Genomic DNA, 20,265 nt, shown 5'->3' with positions numbered 1-20,265 from the left:
AAAATGTCTTATTTTTCTCATATATAGACATTTGAGCACAATTTTCCATATATTTCTATAATATATAGTCAGGTAATCTATATCCATGATGTGCATCATCATCAGCACAATTTTCAATTATTTACCTGTTGGAAAAGCAACCCAAGAACCAACAATTTTAGGGGTGTAATGCAAGTAATCTACTGAGTGGCAAGTACTAAATTTCAGAAAATAGGAGTATGTGAGTAACAACAGTGTACACATGTAATATTCATTGTTGACACTTTTAACTTGGCAACTTGATTCATATAAAAGTATCTTGATAAGATCATAAAAATATTCACATTTTTGCATATATATCCAAAAGAAAAGGGCTTTAGAATCTTCTTCCTGAGTTTTCTTCTAATATTCCATCAGCTTTGTTATATATTATCATTAGTAGTAGATAAATTCTTCCCAGTTCCGTTAAGCCATGCTGTCTTAGCCAGCTAAGGTGTTCTAGTCTGTTCATATTAAATTTCATATGGATTCTATATTCTGATTGGTTCATGGTCTACGCTTGGTTATACACAGAGTTATTCATGTTTGGGATTCCATAATCCTATGGTTGCATGTACCAAACTGTCTCAATGAATACCAAATGATGAATAGTCCTAAGTCTCATATTCCCTTTGTCTCCGGGCATATGCCACTCCTGTTTCTTCATTTTCTTCCCTCCCGGAAAGTTCAGCAAGTTCCCTGGCTACCAGGGAATTCACTTATGAGCTAAAGGTGGCCATGGAAGCATGGACCCTGTGAAAATTTGGGGCCTCCCCGAAAGTAAATTAAGCTGAACTGTTATATATCTTTGAAGTAGACCCCTTTGAGGTCTTGTGCCAGCTAGAGCCTACAGGGTGTTTTTTTCTTTCTATCTTGAGAATGAGTACGATGAAGGATGCTGTAGACCCCAAGTTCTGCAGCAAACTTCTAGTCCTTAAAAGGCTTATGGAAGAATAAAAAGATCATTAGGAGCACCTGAGAGCCTAATTGACTCTTATATTCTTTGATGAAATTATAATATCGTGTGATTCTAACATTCTGATCCAACCACCCCCGAAAACAAAACTTCGCCATTTCACATTTTCCTCATTCTCCACCTGAATACTTAGCCATTTTATTGGTAATTAAATACAATGAAATCAAATCGCCGTCCCGTACTGATGCAACAAGAAGAACCTTAAATTAAGCATGTCTCAGAATACCTAGTCAAACCAAAGAAAGCTATCATCTCTAAGAATAAATCCTGATAGCCCTCAACTTTTTCTAAAGCAAAATAGAGGCATGTGTATGTGTATATTTAAGTAAAGGAAAAAAATTATAAATATGTAAAAGACAAAAGAAGAGAGAAATAAAGTAAAACCAGAGATCTGATTCTGGTAAGCTGTAATAATCAATACTTTCTCTTTTTCTTTTTCTTTAATTTTGCACTGTCAGCATCCTTCACCGTCCTTCATTCACCCTTCTTTTTTTTTTATTTTAATTACCCTTGATTCACAAGCAAACTCCAGCAAATGCAATTCAGTTTACCAAGGAACTCTACAACAGTGTATAGAGATGTAGCATATAGGGGCATCACAGATTGATCTTATGATTCAAACATTACAGTCGGAGGCTAACACTTTGATGGCAGAGGGTTGGAAGGGAAAGTGCCACAAAAGGCAGTTGGCAACTTGCAAACGATCATGTCTCAACTCCTAGTTTTGGGGCATACTTCAGAAGATCAAGAGAACAAGCTGTTCACTTAAAATCTGCTTCGCTTAAAAATCTGCTTACCTTATAAACTATGCTGAAAAATCTTGGAATTCCTACTAGGATTCGATCAACTGTTGCAATATAATCTGCGGTAATAATAATTAATGAAACAGCAGGAGTCTTATGGTCAATTTGACTAGAATTTAATGGTGCACCTAACATGGCCAAGGAGAGCTACAGTGCAGTAGTCACTTAAGTGCCGGCAAACTCAAGAAAATCTCTCAGCCACAGTCGACTCCATATAAAAGTGAACATAATAAATGCCCATATCCGACGAAATGAAATTACAAAATGTCAAAAACAACCCTGGCTAGAATACTGCCCTTTGCTTGCTTCAAAACTGCAAATACCAGCACTGTAATGGGCATTTTGAAAAGCATCACTCCTCAGGCTTAGGTAAGCATGCCTTGCTTCAAAAGTAAAGAGCATGAACAATAAAGATCATGAATAAAAAGAGAGATTCAGAAAATCAATATGCTCAAGCTCTTCTTATCATCGTTTCTTTTTTTTTTTTTTTTGTTGAAAGTTCTTAGCATCGTTTTGATGAAAGCGGAAAAAGAGCGGAAAATGCCACTTGAAGATGATGAATCAGAGCTCCGTCAAATCACCCGCCTCAAGAAAGAAGTCGAGGCTTCCCTGGCTAGAAATGATTCGCTGGAGAAAGAAAATCAGGAACTAAAACAGGAGGTAGCTCGTCTAAAAGCACAGATCGGTTCCCTTAAGGCTCATGATAATGAGAGAAAATCTATGCTTTGGAAGAAGTTGCATAACTCCATCGACAATTGCAATACGGACGCATCTCTACAGAAAACATCAGATTTCATAAAAGTTCCGGAACAGAGTTTTGTAGCAGAAAATGTATATCAAAGGCCAAGTTTCCAGGAATCAGCCGTGAGAAAAGATTGGCAATCAAAAGTACCCAAACCACCACCAAGGTCTAATTCTCTTGTTTCCCCTTCTCCAAAGGAAGTGAGCGATATCAAAGTTAAAGCGCCATCAGTACCAGCACCCCCACCCCCACCATTGCCATCAAAATTGTTAGCTAGCTTTAGATCAGTGCGCCGTGTACCAGAAGTTGCGGAGCTTTATCGTTCACTAACCAGAAAAGATGCCAACATGGAAAACAAAACCAACGCTACAGCAACTCCTGTACTTGCATTTACTAGGAACATGATAGGAGAAATTGAGAACCGCTCAACTTACGTTTCAGCTGTAAGTACACTTATAACTTATCATCCAGATTCCAGAAACCAACATTTTTTTTCTAACAGTGTGCCTATTTAATTAATGAACAGATAAAATCCGACGTCGAAAAACAAAAGGAGTTTATAAATTTCTTAATCTCTGAGGTTCAATCTGCAGCCTTTAAAGATATATCAGATGTAGAGATATTTGTAAAATGGTTAGATCAGGAATTATCTTCCCTGGTTGATGAAAGGGCAGTTTTGAAGCATTTCCCACAATGGCCAGAAAGAAAAGCAGATGCTCTGAGAGAAGCTGCTTTTGGCTACCGAGACCTAAAGAACCTTGAAGCTGAAGTCTCATCGTTTGAGGTGAATCCGAAAGAGTCTTTTAATTCAGAGCTCCGAAGGATGCAAGCATTGCAAGACAGGCGAGCATGTATAAACTGAATTACTATAACTTGCTATTTCCAATCAATAGTATAAATTAACTGCATGATGAAATATCAAATTTACAGGTTGGAGCAAAGTGTTAACAACATAGAAAGGATAAGGGAAAGCACCAGCAAGAGATACCGAGATTTCCAGATCCCATGGGAATGGATGTTGGATACAGGACTAATCGGTCAGGTTGGTAGGTCATAACATGATAGTTCAACACAGTAAATTGAATTAAAGAAAAAGGAACATCTTCCCATTGTCCATATCTATATTCAACTATGAAGTGCATTTAAAGGGATTGTCAAATTAATGAAATTAACCTTGCTAATGATGTGTCCTCGATACCAAATTAGGAAATTCATCATTTTAAGCGTACTTTTTTGCATCTTGAACGGGTCCATGATTCTGCTTGCAGATGAAATTTAGCTCATTGTGGCTAGCCAGGGAATGCATGAAAAGAACAGCCAAAGAACTGCAATCCAACGAATCCTCACAAGAAAACAATCTGTTGCTTCAAGGAATTCGATTTGCATACAGAGTTCACCAGGTATCCCTTCGATCTTTCAAAAAACTTCGCCTTTTTCTTGTAAAAGTTTCTTTCTAAGCCCTCACCGACCACTTTAAGAATTCAGTTTGCAGGTGGTTTTGATGCACAGACCATTCGAGCATTCGAAGGTTTAAAGAAGATCAGCAATATTGGTAATCATAGACAATAGCCTGTTTTAAATGGAAAATGTCTGGTCACTGGTTTGCTAAAATGGCTATGGTTTGTCAATTAGCCTTGCAAAAAAAAAAAAAAAATACTAATAGCCATTATTCAATATATATTTAAGAGCTGGTTTATGGTTTACAAATATAAATACAATTTGATTTCAAGTTGAGCAGATCAAACCAACTGAAAATTGCAGCTCCGTTGAAACTAAGCAATATGTACACAGTAGAGGTATGATTACAACTTGGAATGCAATTCTTAACATAGTCAACAAAAATGAAAGATTGGCTAAAATCAGAAGAGGCTGGAGTGAGCGGCTACATGACAGCATCTACTTCGATCTCTGCCACATTCTCTTGTTCTTCCACTGCAAAAACACGTGTTAACCAACAATTCTCAGGTTTTTCGATTTCATTTTTGATAAAAATTCGTAATGTACAAAAAATCTATATATCAAATGATTAATAATAAAGCGGAGCTTGCCTCTGCACTCATGGCTACGCTGCGAGAAAAATCCTACCAGTAAATAGTAAGTTGATTTGAAATAGTAAGGCCTTCCTTTTTTATCTTTCAATAATCATTTTATTTATAAATTTTAAAGAATAATTCGCAATTAATTAATTAGTTTTTAAAACTAAATAATATGAAAAACTTCTCTAACTCTAGGTAACTCTTTAACAAATGTCTTAGTATTTATGAACACAAAAACAAAATGTCTTTGTATTTTATTTTTAATCTAAGGTAGTCTATGCTGTATAATACTATTAGATACTAGTTCTCAAGAATATACTACCAAGGAAAAAAATCAAATACTATAGTTACTGTATTACTTTTTTTTTTGTGTTAGAAAAAAGAACTCACAATGACGTGGCAGATAATGATTGGAACAAAACGGTTGATTGACGGGATCTTTAATCTCCACCTCTTTGTATCTCGAGAAGCCACTTGTGTATTTAATGGTGAGATTAAAAATTTAAAACTAATGATAAAAATATATATTACAATAAAATTTAATATAAATATTTTTTGTTATAATTAAAAACAGTTAATTCCCTTAAGGTCTTATAAGAGGAACAACGGGATTCCACTGCACTGCGTCTGCGACTAGATGCCTCTACGATACGATTAAAAAAAAAAAAAAGAGCCCTAGATTCCATCGGGACAATGGAATCCAAGTGGGCCTGACGCGATAACCCCTGGCAATGCAACTGCCAAAAATATGCATTCCTGTTCCCATGAAGAAGCAATATACACATGCCATTAATTGCTGACACCTGTCCTTTCTTCAATAATCTACACACGTGTTAAACGGAGAGAAAGCGAGAGTAAGATATCACATAAAAGCAAAGGGGTATCTAAGCAAAAAGATTTCTTGGGGGGCCAAACCAACCCGGCCCAAAAGGGGCAGTGAACCTGCGGCTCTCATGGAATCGAAAAAGTTAGAAACATGGACAAAAACTTCTTCTCGTCTCTTTTCCTTTTTCGTCTTACACCTTTCAATCTTCTTATCCATCCAAACAGACTGGGAAGAATAAAAAACTAATAATATGATTCCTTCGCTATTTAAACTCAACCAAGAACAATTTATTTAATTATTATTATTTTTTTTTAGAGAAAAAAGAAAGAGGCGAAGGGGAAAGATTGAATGGGGGCGGCAGCATCGAGAAACGCAGAGGGAGGGTCGCATGGAGGGGAAGAAAGAGAGGAGAGCCTTGACCAAGCCGGCGGTCAACTGTACGTTTCCTTGAAAATGGAGAATTACAAGAAGAAAGGAGACATTATTCCTCATGTTTATGGCTCCGTTCCTCTCGTTGGCTCTTGGGATTCCTCTAAAGCTGTATTCCCCCTCTTTTTTAATCTATTTATTTCGAATTATTTTTTTAGATATATATTTTTGCTATTTTTGTAATTCCGTTTTTGAATGTTAATAGCTTTCAATGGAGCGCGAATCTGCTTCAATGTGGGAATTGAGCTTCGTTGTTCCTCCGAATCACGGTTAGTATCTACTTTTTCTACTCTTTTTGTTTTCCATTCTGGTTATGTTTCGTTTGGTTGCTGAGAAAACTGATAGAATATGAGCTTTAGGGAGGATAAGAGCAAGCTTAACTCACAATTTCAGAAGAGTTTCACTTTAACTTTTTAAGCTAAGGTTGGTTAAAACCTTGCACTGTTGAATGAATAGTGTATAATGTACTATGCATCCTGTACTTTTTTCAGAGTTGGGTTTCCAAAGGTGGATGCTACAATTATAGGCTTGGTTTCGTTTTCTGATGTAAAATTTTTAGGCTTTGTTTGGTTCCTAATTTTTTTTTACTTTCCTTTTGTTTTTTGTTTGATTCAAAAATATAAGCTACAGTGGATCTTAGTATTTATTGGCAAGTGATTTATTCAACTTGAGGTTTGTGGAAGTTTATATTTATTTGTGTTTTTTACATGTTTAAATTTAGAAACTTTGGATTTTAAGTTCCTCTTGAAGCCCAAATATGGCTACACGCCTTGTATTGTTGAGGAGGGTCCAAACCGGCTCCTCACTGGGGGTACCTTACAAGGGGATGCAAGGCTGGCACTATTTAAGCTAGATAATGAGGAGGTTCTTGAGTATCGGGTGTTCATTAAGGCAGACAAGGTTTCGCCCTTTGATCTTGCGGCTAGTTGGAGAGCTTATCAAGACAACCTCCGGCCTTCAACCGTTCGTGGAATTCCTGATGTTAGCATCAATGCAGTGCCAGAGACAGGTCGTGAGGTATGACCTATTCCCCCTTCCCCTTTTTTAATCTTTTATTTTTAAGACATGCTACTGTCTCCTGTGTAACTTATTTATTATGAATCATTGTCCCAAGCTTCCAATATAGTTGTTATTCTAATTTCGAGATAAAAGATAATGTGTTTATTGCATTGAATTTCACTTCAGCTAGATTGGAGTTTTACCTTGCTTCTTGATCATTATGCTTGATAATGTACTTGGACATAATATTTTCTTGTTTTACTGTGTAGAATGGCTCCTCAGCTAGTTTGGAGCTTGACCTTGAGCATTATGTTGTGCCTGCTCCATCTATTTCCGCAAACTCAGGTCTGGTTTATGCAGCCAACTTGGCAGAAAATCCACGGTCACTAGTCATCACTGGGGTTTCTGTTGATCGACCTGCAACCATTAAGGTTTATCTTGGTAACTCATCGTTCAAATGTGTAAACTAGATTGTGTTATGGGCCTTGAAAAGGATTACATACTTGTTATCAGTTTAAGGATACCAATACACAATTTTCTGGTATTTCATTCTGTCTTAACTTTTAAAATCATATTCCTTAATGCACCTGAATCTTAATTAAATGGCAAGTATAGGAGGTAAATTCATTGATTTGTTAGGAAGCAAATTGCTGCTCACATTGCACTGTAGATGGCACACTTACTAGGCCATAAAATTATTTCAAAGGTCACCTTGTTTCATTATTTTTTTATGATGCAATGTACTTTTTCATAGGAGATGGAGATTGTCATACCGGATCCTTCTAAGATATATTCAGGATCTGGGATGGTTGAATCAAAATCTGTGGGGACCTTTTCACCTTTGCAAAAGCAAGATAGTCACAGGGGACTCTTTGTGGATAGGGGTGTTGGATCTCCCAGGCTGGTCAAATCTGCAAGTGCAACTACTTTTAGTTTTGATCTTAAATTGGACTCTGAAACCAAGGTTTGGATGAAATGTATTTCCTCTTTGTAGTAAAGTATGGCTTGCTCTCTCTGCTAGTGCTATTCTTATTTTTGTTTCTTTTTCTTTGATTTTTAGAATTCGATGCCAGCAGCCGCTGGAGCTGTTGCAGCTGCAGCTGTAGCTGATCAGATGCTTGGACCAAAGGAGGATAGACATCTAGCAATTGTCCTGGTATTCATCTGCATAAGTTATTGGTCTGCATGTTAGATTTTATCATCTTTCTCCTCCTTTACTATAAATTATTTGTCAAATTGGTAAGATCTAGACTTAAAAATTTTGACAATCTTCATATTCCAAAGGTATCTCCATTCAGCATGTGTTCAACTAATTGGTTGAAAGAAGAATCAATTTAAGCTGTTAAGAATAGATGGTTCCAATTAGTTGTTTGACTGTCAGGTTGGTTTGCCAGCTCGAGGAAAGACCTTTACTGCTGTTAAACTTACAAGATATCTTCGCTGGTTGGGACATGATACTAAGCATTTTAATGTTGGCAAGGTTCTTGCACTTTACTTTGAATGCTTTCTTTGCACTGTCTTGTTTTAAATGAAAGAAGTGCTCTCTGTCTTGTTTTAAATGAAAGAAGAATGACTTGATTTTTTCTGTCCATAACAGTATAGGCGCCTCAAACATGGTACAAACCAGGTAAATCTGAGCACCTTTGTTCAAGTTAATCTACTGGGAGCATTGTCTGTGTTGCTACCAGTAAAATTTTGTGCTGTCTGCTTTGCAGTTTAACAAATGCACTTGATAAAGACTCATTTTCTGTCATTGGCTTTATCTAATAAATTGATAATTAAAATGGAATATTGTGCAAGTTATTTGTATGTTTCTGGAATGATTTTTGATCAGTGATGGACTTTTTTATACAGACTGCTGACTTTTTCCGAGCAGACAATCCTGAAGGCATGGAGGCACGTAATGAGGTGAGGGTCCACAGAAGAGTCTTGGTCTTATTTGACTTTCAGAATTGAGTGGTTTGTTTCAACTGCTGAAATTGATGCCATTTATGTCTGTGGTTTAATTAATGGTTTATATGGACTTAATGAATATTTAATTTCTTAGTGTTGCTGTAGCTAGAAATCCTTCAGATTGGGTTTTAAATTGGGGAGCAATTGATTTTTGGATGGTATGGTATGTATGTCAATGTCAAAGAATTCAATTTCAATTATTAATGTTCCTTAAAAGATTGTAGATATGGGATTTGCTTTTTTTTTCATAAGCAATTTTAGTCATTTTTTCCTTTTATATGTGAATCTAATAAAAACTTTTAACTCATCTTGAAGTTACTAAATTGAAATAAATGTAGGCAGATACTACAAGAATAAAAATCGCAAGGAAGAGGAACATTATGGGTGATTTTGAAGTAATTGCATGACCCAAAGCAATATCTGGATATAAATCACTACGGGCAACATGATTTAAGTTCCATACCTATTCAATACTGGGTTTTCATCCCTTCAAGTGTGGAATTGCCATTGTCAAAGATGCTGTTACTAATGAATTTGGTTTTTATTTGGATGATTGGTTAATGGTAACCCCATATTAACCTTATTGTTTGGACATAGTTTTAATATATCACATCCTACTAGGTTGCAGCCCTGGCAATGGATGATATGACAGCTTGGATGCAAGAAGGTGGCCAGGTAAGTTCTTTCATGTGTGACAATTGTTTTCTCCCCTGTTCTGCTGACTTATTTTATTTATTAAATCCCTTTTAAATGTAGGTTGGAATATTTGATGCAACTAACAGTAGCAGGAGTAGACGGAATATGCTGATGAAAATGGCTGAAGGAAAATGTAAGGTACTGTGATTACAGAACAAGGAACCAGCTAACTGTATCCCTAGTAGAACTGATATAGTTGTTGGGTGAAGCGTGTATGATTTGTTGCAGATGAAAAGAAAAAACTAATATGTAAAAGGACAGGATTCATCACTTTTTCATGTTACTTGGGGAAATATGCTCCTTGATGTATTTATGTTTTTTTTTGGCCAGCTTGATGTATGTATTTATGTGGCTTGGCACATATATTTGGTACAGTGAATTAATGCATGGTCATTAGGTTGGTTAGCACTACATACACCGGCTGATTGGGGGATTCTTTTATTGTGTGTGACTCATGATCCTTTCCTATGCTGTTTTATTGGAGGCATGTTAACAGATGTAAAATGTGATGTATCAGCTGATGGTATCAGCTGACAATATGAAGATTTATCCAGAATATGATATATCTAGTTTTGAATTCTAATACAATTATCTTTGCTTTTGATGGTAGATTATTTTTCTAGAAACAATATGCAATGATGAACGGATTATTGAAAGAAACATTCGCCTTAAAATTCAGCAAAGCCCTGACTATGCAGAAGAGTAAGGCCTTTCTCAATAACCTTTTGCATTTTGGTCTGAAGAAAATTTCTGTACTTAAGTTATCAGTATGGTTTTCAGGCCAGATTTTGAAGCGGGATTACGGGACTTTAGAAATAGATTAGCTAATTATGAAAAGGTAGTTCCTGAAATTGCTTTTTTTAGTTGTTCTTTGTAAAGATTTATGTTTTTGGATGCTCAAAATAATTCTAAGGTGCACAATTATGCTTATTGTTGCTAGGTTTATGAACCGGTTGAAGAAGGGTCTTACATCAAAATTATTGATATGGTTAGTGGGCATGGTGGACAAATACAAGTTAAGTTTAACTCTTCTTCTTCTTCTTCTTCTTCATTTATATGGCTTTTGTGCTTCACGCATATGCATGTGGGATCAGTGTTTATTGTGGGCATAAAAATGGTGTATTTAGTCCCTGTCTTGTTGTAAATTTAGTTTAAAGCAGTTTGTGTATTCGGTCCTCTCTTGTTCACATTGCCAATTTACAAAGAAGGTTGCCATTAGGAATGGCATTTTTGTTCTTAAAGCCTTTCTAGAATAACTATTGTTTCTTCTTTCCTGAAAGTCTCTATTGTTTTATGTTTTCTCTTCTCTATTTGAATTTTCTAAGATAATCCGATTGCTTTACAATATGATCTAAGTTTATATGTTTTAACTTGATTCAGGTTAACAACATCAGTGGCTATCTTCCTGGACGAATCGTCTTTTTCTTGGTATGTTGTACAATAAGAAATGTGCTTCAATTTGTCATCAGGCATCAGTAATATTAGCTCTAGTTATTAAGCCCCTTCTCTCAGTTCCTCCTGTTTGTTATATTGGATTCAAACTTTTTTGGGTGAAGGAACTTGAGCTCTTATGAATTGGAGCTTTAAAAACTTTGGAAGGGTTTCTTTCCTATGTCTATCTGAAGTGTTCTTTTTCCTTTCCTATGTCCTTTCCTATGTCTATCAAGTCCTGGTGGAATTGTATTGATCTGGGTTATTTTGCAAGACATGGAAGGAAGCTTCAGACTTGTAGCTTTCAGATTCTACACCTGTTGACCTTTGTTATTTGTACATATATCTTTTCTGAAGATTACTCTGTCACAAGTGTCTGTTTTCTCTAGGGACACATCTGAACCTTGGTGCTTTCTGAGCATTTACCATTTTCAGTAGTAATCCTTTTATTAAATGTTTATTTTTTACTTCTTTCGTATTATCATTTGCAGGTTAATACGCATCTAACACCTCGCCCAATATTACTTACGCGGCATGGAGAGAGTCGTCATAATGTTAGAGGCAGAATTGGTGGTGACAGTGTATTGAGGTAGCCTTTTCTACTGATTGTGGTGGCATTATATAATAGGTCGTTTCAATTTTCATTCTGTATATTTGTTTGTCTTTTGTTATATGATAATTTTTTATCAGACATTTACTTATGTTAATTAATGTTTGGTTAGATTCCCTGTCATGAGATATCCTCATATCTTTGATATTAGTTTTTCTGATTTCAATGTGAATGTTGGCTCAACATAAGTTGTTGTCATACTCCAGTTTTAACCTACCAAAAAATTTCGCTTACCTGTTACAACAGTGATACTGGAGAAATTTACGCAAAGAAACTGGCGAACTTTGTTGAGAAGCGACTGAAATCTGAAAGGGCTGCTTCTGTAAGTTCCAAAATTTCTCATGGTAAATTTTTAATTGTTTACATTTATACCCTGGCAAGTTTATCACTTCTTTAAAATTCAATGGCATCAAACTTACCCTGCTTCCCCCAACTTGTCCTGGTCTTTCTTCACTTTTAGAAGCCTGCTTATGTACTTAAGTAGCAGAGTTATCTGCCTATTGGCTGTTATTTCTTTTGCTTGAGATAGCATCACTTCCTAAATTATTGCTCTAGAGTTCAAGAAAAGAAAATGCTTGCAAACTGTAGATCAATTATTAAGTATATCTCAAAGATCTACATTTTTAATAAACGAAATTGTATAGATGTTATGGATTTTGCTGTTTGTTTGGGTGTTGTATTTTTTTCAGTGTTGCCCTCAATACTTTAAAAAGCGCAGATTCATTGACGCTTCATCAAGCTGCGTGAACAGAAAATGTATTACCATTATAATTGAGTATACATAATTTTTGTGATTTTGTTGTAATCTAGATATGGACCAGCACCCTGCAGAGGACAATTCTGACAGCGAGTCCAATTCTTGGATTTCCCAAGGTTAGTGTGAAACCATAAGAAAGTTACTGATTTAGTCCCTTGTTCACACTCAAGCAACTCTGGCAGCTGAAGTAAATTTTTAAATATATATATATATATATATATATATATTGGTATGCTAACAGAGATATTATTATTCACACTTTTCATTAGATACAATGGCGTGCACTTGATGAGATTAATGCTGGAGTATGTGATGGAATGACTTATGAAGAAATAAAGAAGAATATGCTAGAAGAGTACGAGTAAGTCTTGTATATAATGGTGTTAATAAGCTTTTCTTATCATTGGCCTTTTAAATGGTGCTATAGCCTATATGGAAGAACTTATGTTGGATCAAAAAAGCATGTACTGATTTTATTTTATTTGTCCTCTTGATTGTGCTATACTTTTATCTTTACTGCATTATTGGGTAATTATGTCTTATTTTTATGATAGATCTCGCAAGAAAGACAAGCTGAGATATCGGTATCCTCGTGGAGAATCTTACCTGGACGTTATTCAAAGGTTTAGAGTTTCTCAACATACTGAAATTTGACTTGTTTGTAAAGAATATGTTAATAGTCTAACTTGTGAAACACAATTCACTTTCCACATTAATACAGGCTTGAACCTGTAATTATTGAGCTTGAACGACAAAGAGCACCAGTTGTAGTGATATCTCACCAGGTTATATTTAACAGCAACGCTTGTGCTTTATATAATTTCTGATATGGTGGTTGTATAAATCTTGAATTATTTGTTATCGGATTCATTTTGCAGGCAGTGTTGAGAGCATTATATGCTTATTTTGCTGATAGGCCCCTCAAAGAAATTCCTCACATTGAGGTAATTAACAGACAAGTTGAAATTGGCGTGTCTTTACATATTTGTTCTTGTGGGTGAACGTGATCTATTGGTTCTCTTTCTGTGCTTTCTGCACATGAGAGGCTTGTTCTTTGAAATGGTGGAAAGAATGATGCTCCCGTGTTTCTTCTTTTACGATGCACAGATAGAACCTCATCTCTGATCTACTAAATGGAAAAAGAAAATTTTATATTCAAGTTTTATAGAATCATGTCTTGGCCCCTCTGCCCATGGTTGGTATCGGTGAGGGGTGACCTTTTAATCAGTTGTTTAGCAAGACGACTTTAGGCTATACTTGATGTTTCCGTACTCAAATGGAAAAGCTAAAAAAGGGTAAGATGAATTATTAGAATTTTGTGGTCTGAGTTAATAACTTTTGTTCTAAAATTGAACTCTAACAATGTACGTTCCAATTTGCAGGTGCCGCTTCACACTATCATAGAAATACAAATGGGAGTAACAGGTGTTCAGGAGAAAAGATATAAGCTCATGGATTGAACACTGCTCCAAGAAATTTGCTTTTCTTGATATTAGATTGTCCAAATATTAAGATGAAGTTTTCATTCATTTTATTTCGATTCTTTGTCAAAATAAAATATGCAAGTTCAGCTCCTGGTATTCTGTGTAACATGGTCTTAACTTCAACTTATAGTGGCCACAATGGCTTGTTTCATAAAATGGTAGTGAATTGATTGGCTTCTATGTCTACAAATTAATTTTTTATATGAAGATTATCCTAACAATAAAATATGTTTGATCGATCCTAACATTAAAATATGATTGATCGATGCCCTGACTAAAACAGGGAATACCTTCTGTTAAAGCCTCGCAGGAATGGTACATTGCCGCGGGATTGGGTCAAGAAGTCACGAGCCTAGTCGCACAAGAGTTTGATTACTTGCTCGAAGCATGCTGCAAAAAAAGGTGGGAGTTGAGCAAGTCATCGTTTCTATCAGTGAACTGGAGGTTATGTAGTCAAAAAGCACGCTCTGTCAGGTTGGATTCACATGGGAGCCCTGAACCAAATAGAATTGACCCCTCTCCCTCAATTGTGTTGGGTGACCCCACTTTGATTGACCTTCCAATCATGTAGCATAAAAGACACATAAGAGGGGGAATTGAATAGAGGTGATTCAATTTTTTTATCAATTGAATAGGAATAGAGGACGTTGGGATTCGAATTTTCATTATATATATATTTTAAGTATTTTTAATCATTAAATCAATAAGCTTAATAAGAGATGATTAAATTAAAGGACAAAAAGATCTTAGGCATTGGGATCCCTAAAACAATCACATGCATCCGATAACCCATTTCTCAGCTGCCGTAGCCTTCACGAGTCCTTCGTTTCAACCTTTTTCTCTTCCATGCACAAGTTTCATTGGCTCCTTGGATTATGGGATTCTCTTTTGACTTAACTAAACTAGACTACATTATGTGAAGATTATCATACATTACTTTACAAAGGAGAGAGAGAGAGAGAGAGAGAGAGAGCTGTTGTTGCTGACTATCACAGGCAAATGTTTAAGGGCAGAATTCCCATAATTTAATCCCCCAACAAGCAACTTGACTTTCACGTAAATATTTCTAATATATAGAAGATTCGTTTGATTTCTTATTCTTCTTTTTCAGCCATTAATGACCATATAACCCCACTTCCATCGCACTAAAAACCTTCCATCTCTATCAAATTCACATCTCTTACCTTTACAACAAAAAATTCAACTTGCACAGTTGCTCTCATCCTGAACATGTCTGTTTCGCTTGACTCTCCAGAGCAGACCACTAACCCATTTCCTCGTTTCCTCAACAGCATTTCCTCCTATGATGGCAATGTAATGCTAGCCGCCGTCATATCTTTGCTTCTTGTTATCCTTTTTGTGCTGCTACTCCATGTCTATGCCAAATGGTTCTTGGCTCAAGCTCGCCAACGAGGTCGATCTAATTCCATGTCTGTATCTCACGTCTTCCGCCCTGATCGATTCCACCATTTCCATACATTCACATTCGACACCACCTTTCCGAGCTCCCCATCAAAGGGACTCGATCCCTCTGTCGTTTCATCTATTCCATTGTTTGTTTACAAAATGGAAGAATACAAGCATGGTTTAGAGTGTGTTATTTGTTTAAGCCCATTTGAGGACAATGATATCGGGAGGAATTTACCCAAGTGTGGGCATGGTTTTCATGTGGATTGCATCGACATGTGGCTGCAGTCTCACTCAAATTGCCCCATTTGCAGAACTCCTTTGTTGAGTAATGATAAGGTTTCAGTTGTTACTTCAGCAGATTCTCAAGTGAGTTCTTTGGAGAGAGTGGGAGCATTATTGAATGTTGAGGTGGGAGTGACTGATGGGAACTCTAGATTGGACAATCTAACTGATTTATCCGATTCTGGTAATAATCAAATTGCGGCTGCCAATGATAATCCTCTTTCAGCATCCTTTTCTTCCTCGACTCTATCATCTTCCCTTGGTTGCTCTTTGAAGAGAATGTTGAGCAGGAACAGATCAGAGCGCAAAGTTTTTCCCACATCCAACTCCAGTGAGCTTGAAGTTTGAGAAAGACAAAGAGTGAGCTTTACCTGTTAATGTTCATAAACTCCAGCACTCTGTGGACAGTTTTGTATAGATTTCTTGGAAACTTGTTATCATCTTTCTCCGTATTGGTCCAGGTGATTAAAACTATATCATTTTGTTCATTTCATTGATTACAACCTTTCCATTCACAAATAACACTGGCCACTTGACTGGACGATCTGACTCGGTAAGTTTACCAAGAAAACAGTTTGGATAGTTTTGTTTTTGCTATATAGAAGAATAATACTTACAGTCTTCTTCTTTAAACCTCTCATTTTTCACTATTAGCTATAAATTAATAATTTTATAGTTAAAAAACTCTAAAAAAGATTGAGATGGAGTTAAGAATGTTAATTTTACTCCAGTTCGAAGAAAAAATTGATTTTTTTCTTAATGAAGATGATATGGATATTAAATTTTGATAATGAAAATGAAAATAAGTATAATATTAAAACATCCATTAGGTACAAAGGACGAATACCTGCATCATACTCGTATTTTGGTTGTTTACAAACTGGTATAATTCATGTCCAAAATGTGGGTCGCAAATGTCTATGATTGTCTGAATGCCATTGGGGACATTCTAATGTTGAGTTGAGGACAAAAGTCTTCGTACATCATTCTTCCTTGTTTTCTGGTCAATTTTGTTGCGCCTTGTCAATCAATCAATCATGTGATGTGATGAAGAGAAACGGTCAAACTACTGCTACACATATTTATTAGAAATACTTGCTAGGATCAGGTTCAGGCCCAGGCCCATTGAATTCACTTCATTGTCCTTTGCTGCTATCTCGACTTCAGGGATGCTTGAAAGTCGAACATAATGAATTCTTCCTGGAAATTTTTTTTTGTAGTGGGATTTCTTATGCCAGCGGCTAATGCCAACATGTCATGAAATGATTTCAAGCTTATTTAAAAATCCCAGGGCAAAAATATATGTCATGCCTGCAGCAGACCATAGTGTTTCATTACAGCGCCCACTGTCACTGAAAGACAAACATCAGCATCATCACAGTTAAATTTTTGTTTTTCTGTTCCTTTTTTTTTTGTTCAAATAGGGCAAACAGAAGAGTTAAAAACTTTAAATCTAGTGGGTTATCTGGCTCAATATTACGTGTTAAAGGAAAGCATTAACTGCTTGGATTTTTAGTTCGTTCTCACAATAATAGGCGTCTTCAATCATCAAGAAGTGCAGTTGCTGAGGATGAACAGCCATGTCACATCATCTATCAGTTACTTTTATTACAGAAGAGAAATTTCAAATTAAAGCTTGAGGTTAATCCCTCGATCTCTATAAGAATAATCTCGGCTAAGTTAAGCCCTTTTTAAGTTTTTTCTCCAAATATCTAACGACTCTTCAGCAGATACACAAGATGATACAGCGCAGTAAATCTTCCATGGACTGCCGCAGAAAAAGAGAAGGCAAGTTTACTTAAATCTAATTATTGGAGTAAACCTTGTTCATCGTACTGAGTTTGGTACAGCAACTTGTCAAAAAGACATGAAAACTGTGGTCCTGTGCAAGATGGTACTCTTAGTCTTATAATAACATTCTAGATGATACTTTCGAAAACAATTTCTTTGGTAATATATGCAACGATTAGATGTGATATCGAGCTAATGGAGTAGTGATTGGGCTCGAAGAAGCTGTACAAAGAGGGCAGCTTGACTGAGAACTGAGCCACTTGTCAACACACTCGGTATGATATGCATGGTTACATTCTTTCTGGCAAGACCTTTAGCTTCTCTTCATCTTCAAAAACGCCCAGACAGATAGAACATTCAATTTCTTCAATAAAACCATGTTTTCCTTCACTGTTTGTGACCACAGAGCTGTGCAAAATGATTGGCAAACTATTAGGTATCAGGCTTAAGCCCAGGAGAAGCAGCTGGAATTGCATTCTGCGCAGCAACAGTTGAGAGGAGATGTTGGCCACAAATCCATTGAGCATAGAGGAATAAGGTGGTGATCAAAATAACTAGGGAGAAAAGATTAGTAAGAGAAAAAGGGCTCCGCTGTGTAAGTGGAAGCTGGTGTGGTTCAGATTTTGGAGCCTCCTGGTGAGGCCATAGTATTATAGACAACTAATTTGGCGGATTCGATTTCCTCGGTGTTGGGATGGGTGGTTTGGGGGTTGAGATTGGAATAGTGTATGAAATGCCCGTGCTGTAGTTAATCACAAGCGACTTTGTTTCATGGTTGGTTGCTGTCAGCATTTGTTGCCATTTCTGCTTGCACACAACAACTTCCATCAAACAATTTATGTGATATTCCCGTTAAAGGGTTGGGTTAGCAGACTAAATTTAGCTTGGATTCAGTTCCAGATGAAGGACTACTTGTATTAATTGTCACACTCCTAGAGTTATTACCAACAGTGTGATCAGATAAGACTCAATTTTAACCTCAAAATGGAAAGAGAAATCATGTGCTTCCCCTTCCTGTTTGTTACCTGTATTATATATGTCATAAATAAAATGTCTAGCAATTTTGCAGCCCAGTGGCCTACCCCAGGGCAAAGCTATGTACAGAACCCAGGCCAGGAATTGGGTTGATCATTGATTAGCTTTATTCAATTGATGATGCTGTTTCTGTACGTAAAAAAAAAAAAGAATTTCCAGGACGTGGAGTATGGAACTCACAAGTTTCTTAAATTCTTTGGAACTCGCAAACAGGAAAAAAAAAAAGTAATTATTTACACTAATTTTTTTATATATAATTTCAAATGAAACTCCCACTTCAGAATTTTAAAACCATCTCAAAAGAAACTATACAATTACATATTCTTTTAAAATATATTAAAAAATAAAAAATAAACATATCAAAATTTTAGTATCAGTTGGGAAATTTAAAAATTTCACGGATTATATGTAAAAAAACAAAAATTTTAACTAAACAAATAGATAAAAAAAAAATACTCCATGACCAAATTTAAAAGAAAATTTTCGTTACATGTACATCAGTTTGGGCTAATTGAAAAACATGGGCCTAGATATGGCTTATTCTTGTTTTCTGTTCCTTTGGGGTTTTTCAATGGGCTGTCTGGCCTTTAAATTCGGGTCAGCGAGCCATTTGGAATTTTCTTAGGCGGTTGGGTGACGGCAATCAAACAAGAATAATAGATTCGAGTTAAGTAAGAATGAGTAATTTAGCGTACATGCAATCTTCAACTAGATTGTTGTTCAGTTCTCTTTGACTCTTTGTCGTCTTAAAAAGTAGAAGCTGTCTGAGCGGAGATGTAGGCTTTTTGCATGTTCATCATCAACACAGGGACACAGCCATTTGGTAACCGGAGACATAGGCTTTTTGCGCTATGCCATGCCATATAATGATGTATCTCTTTACCAATGCAATGTTTCACATGATTTTTGGTTCAATCGAACTTTTATGGATCTGAATTGATGTCCTGTGGCCCAAAGATAAGGATGCAGATAAGAAAGAGATGACCCAAATATTGAAAGCCACTAAATTTTAGACAGGACTCCTGTCGTGTTTGTCTTAAGTAGACCTACAATTATAGACATGATATGATTATTAGATAAAAAATATATGATTTAAAATTTTCATAATTTTTATAAATTTGGTTAAAGTAAAAAATATTTATATTTGATATATCGATAAAAATTTATGATACATAAAATAATTATTTTATACGTATTAACATATAATAATTATAACATGAAAGCAAAAATTATCATAACCTACTAATAATATTCTTACTCAAGGAGATACAAATTAAAAAGAAACAATACAAAGGCACAGAACAGAACAAAACAAAAACAAGCAGAAACACACACAATCCCTACAGTGATTGAAAGTGAACCCACTAAGAAGTAACAACCAATCAACTTATGGAGGATAAAAGGCTGGCCCAGATAGTGACAAATCCAGAGTACTGGGTCACCCCCATGATCATTGATCTTCTCCAATCACAAAAGCCCAATGCTTGCTCCAATCAGAACTTGCATAAAAACAAAAACATATCTGGGCCCCTGACCAACAAAATGGAGGCCTAGGCCAACCCCTATCACTTTCCCCTCGGTGGAAAGCAGGAAACTCAGGAGATCAGACAAAGCGGATTGCATGGGCAATTCCAAAGCAAACTTTCTTCTGCTAATAATTGCACAACTTTTACTTAGAAAAGCAGGGGTTTATTCATGCACGACTCCATTTGGTGAACCAAATGATGAGACAACTTGAGGAAACATCGGCAAAAGAAGAGAAAACAAAAAAGTGCCTGGTCTCTCGCGTTTCACTGTTTTGAAGCATCACGCATAGCAATAGTGCAAGGAAATTATTCAAACGATCTCGTCTCTGCTCGCTTCCTGTACGTGGAAACTATTTAATTAATAATTTTTTTCTTTCTTACTCAGTATTGTCATTAAACTTCGATGGGTTCAGAAACTTCTGAACAAATCGAATTGTGAGAGCGATCACAGTATATACCAA

At 36.0% G+C, this 20,265-nt stretch overlaps 3 protein-coding genes across 11 annotated transcripts; all 3 read left to right on the top strand.

Annotated features, from left to right (window-relative positions):
* The first annotated feature begins 2,192 nt into the window (after window positions 1-2,192).
* On the top strand, window positions 2,193-4,243 carry LOC111303508 (INCREASED PETAL GROWTH ANISOTROPY 1-like protein 1). Its single transcript, XM_089742444.1, has 5 exons — window positions 2,193-2,982; window positions 3,066-3,382; window positions 3,470-3,581; window positions 3,808-3,939; window positions 4,025-4,243. Exons 1-5 carry the CDS (start codon window positions 2,245-2,247, stop codon window positions 4,106-4,108), a joined length of 1,383 nt encoding a protein of 460 aa, XP_089598570.1. The 5' UTR covers window positions 2,193-2,244; the 3' UTR covers window positions 4,109-4,243.
* Window positions 4,244-5,535: 1,292 nt separating this feature from the next.
* On the top strand, window positions 5,536-14,413 carry LOC111303506 (6-phosphofructo-2-kinase/fructose-2,6-bisphosphatase-like). Of its 9 annotated transcripts, XR_002691767.2 has the most exons (24): window positions 5,542-5,941; window positions 6,036-6,099; window positions 6,552-6,847; window positions 7,099-7,260; window positions 7,584-7,793; window positions 7,890-7,985; window positions 8,211-8,309; window positions 8,427-8,456; window positions 8,684-8,737; window positions 9,404-9,457; window positions 9,539-9,616; window positions 10,089-10,180; window positions 10,259-10,316; window positions 10,419-10,493; window positions 10,859-10,906; window positions 11,401-11,498; window positions 11,766-11,841; window positions 12,330-12,392; window positions 12,546-12,637; window positions 12,831-12,899; window positions 12,998-13,061; window positions 13,155-13,220; window positions 13,384-13,571; window positions 13,659-13,967. XR_002691767.2 is itself a non-coding variant. In XM_022899825.2 (23 exons), the coding sequence occupies exons 1-23, from the start codon at window positions 5,750-5,752 to the stop codon at window positions 13,734-13,736; spliced, it is 2,214 nt and encodes a 737-aa protein (XP_022755560.2). In that variant the 5' UTR covers window positions 5,536-5,749; the 3' UTR covers window positions 13,737-13,967. The 9 variants fall into 9 exon arrangements, 6 of the variants coding, with proteins under 6 accessions (XP_022755560.2, XP_089598643.1, XP_089598641.1 ...); XM_022899825.2 differs by lacking the exon at window positions 13,384-13,571 and having other exon boundaries at window positions 5,536-5,941; XR_002691766.2 differs by having other exon boundaries at window positions 13,155-13,571.
* An 83-nt stretch (window positions 14,414-14,496) lies between these two features.
* Window positions 14,497-18,461, top strand: LOC111304293 (RING-H2 finger protein ATL2-like). Its single transcript, XM_089742519.1, has 3 exons — window positions 14,497-17,093; window positions 17,183-17,518; window positions 17,650-18,461. The coding sequence occupies exon 1, from the start codon at window positions 14,991-14,993 to the stop codon at window positions 15,798-15,800; it is 810 nt and encodes a 269-aa protein (XP_089598645.1). The 5' UTR covers window positions 14,497-14,990; the 3' UTR covers window positions 15,801-17,093; window positions 17,183-17,518; window positions 17,650-18,461.
* Window positions 18,462-20,265: the final 1,804 nt, after the last annotated feature.

The sequence above is a fragment of the Durio zibethinus genome, chromosome 13 (genome assembly GCF_047325235.1).
Source record: "Durio zibethinus cultivar Kanyao isolate XHJ-2024 chromosome 13, ASM4732523v1, whole genome shotgun sequence".
NCBI classification, from domain to species: Eukaryota; Viridiplantae; Streptophyta; class Magnoliopsida; order Malvales; family Malvaceae; genus Durio; species Durio zibethinus.
The sequence above is the reverse complement of the archived record's forward strand: the minus strand, read 5'-3'. Positions and strand labels throughout refer to the sequence as shown.

Excerpts from the sequence above, each read along its gene's own strand:
- LOC111303508 (XM_089742444.1), top strand. The coding sequence starts at position 2,245 with ATGCTCAAGCTCTTCTTATCATCGTTTCTTTTTTTTTTTTTTTTGTTG. Across the intron at positions 3,383-3,469 it reads ATGCAAGCATTGCAAGACAG|GTTGGAGCAAAGTGTTAACA; the intron begins GCGAGCATGTAT and ends TCAAATTTACAG. Across the intron at positions 3,582-3,807 it reads ATACAGGACTAATCGGTCAG|ATGAAATTTAGCTCATTGTG; the intron begins GTTGGTAGGTCA and ends TTCTGCTTGCAG.
- LOC111303506 (XM_089742514.1), top strand. The coding sequence starts at position 5,750 with ATGGGGGCGGCAGCATCGAGAAACGCAGAGGGAGGGTCGCATGGAGGG. Across the intron at positions 7,986-8,210 it reads GACATCTAGCAATTGTCCTG|GTTGGTTTGCCAGCTCGAGG; the intron begins GTATTCATCTGC and ends TTTGACTGTCAG. Across the intron at positions 8,738-9,403 it reads GCATGGAGGCACGTAATGAG|GTTGCAGCCCTGGCAATGGA; the intron begins GTGAGGGTCCAC and ends ACATCCTACTAG.
- LOC111304293 (XM_089742519.1), top strand. The coding sequence starts at position 14,991 with ATGTCTGTTTCGCTTGACTCTCCAGAGCAGACCACTAACCCATTTCCT.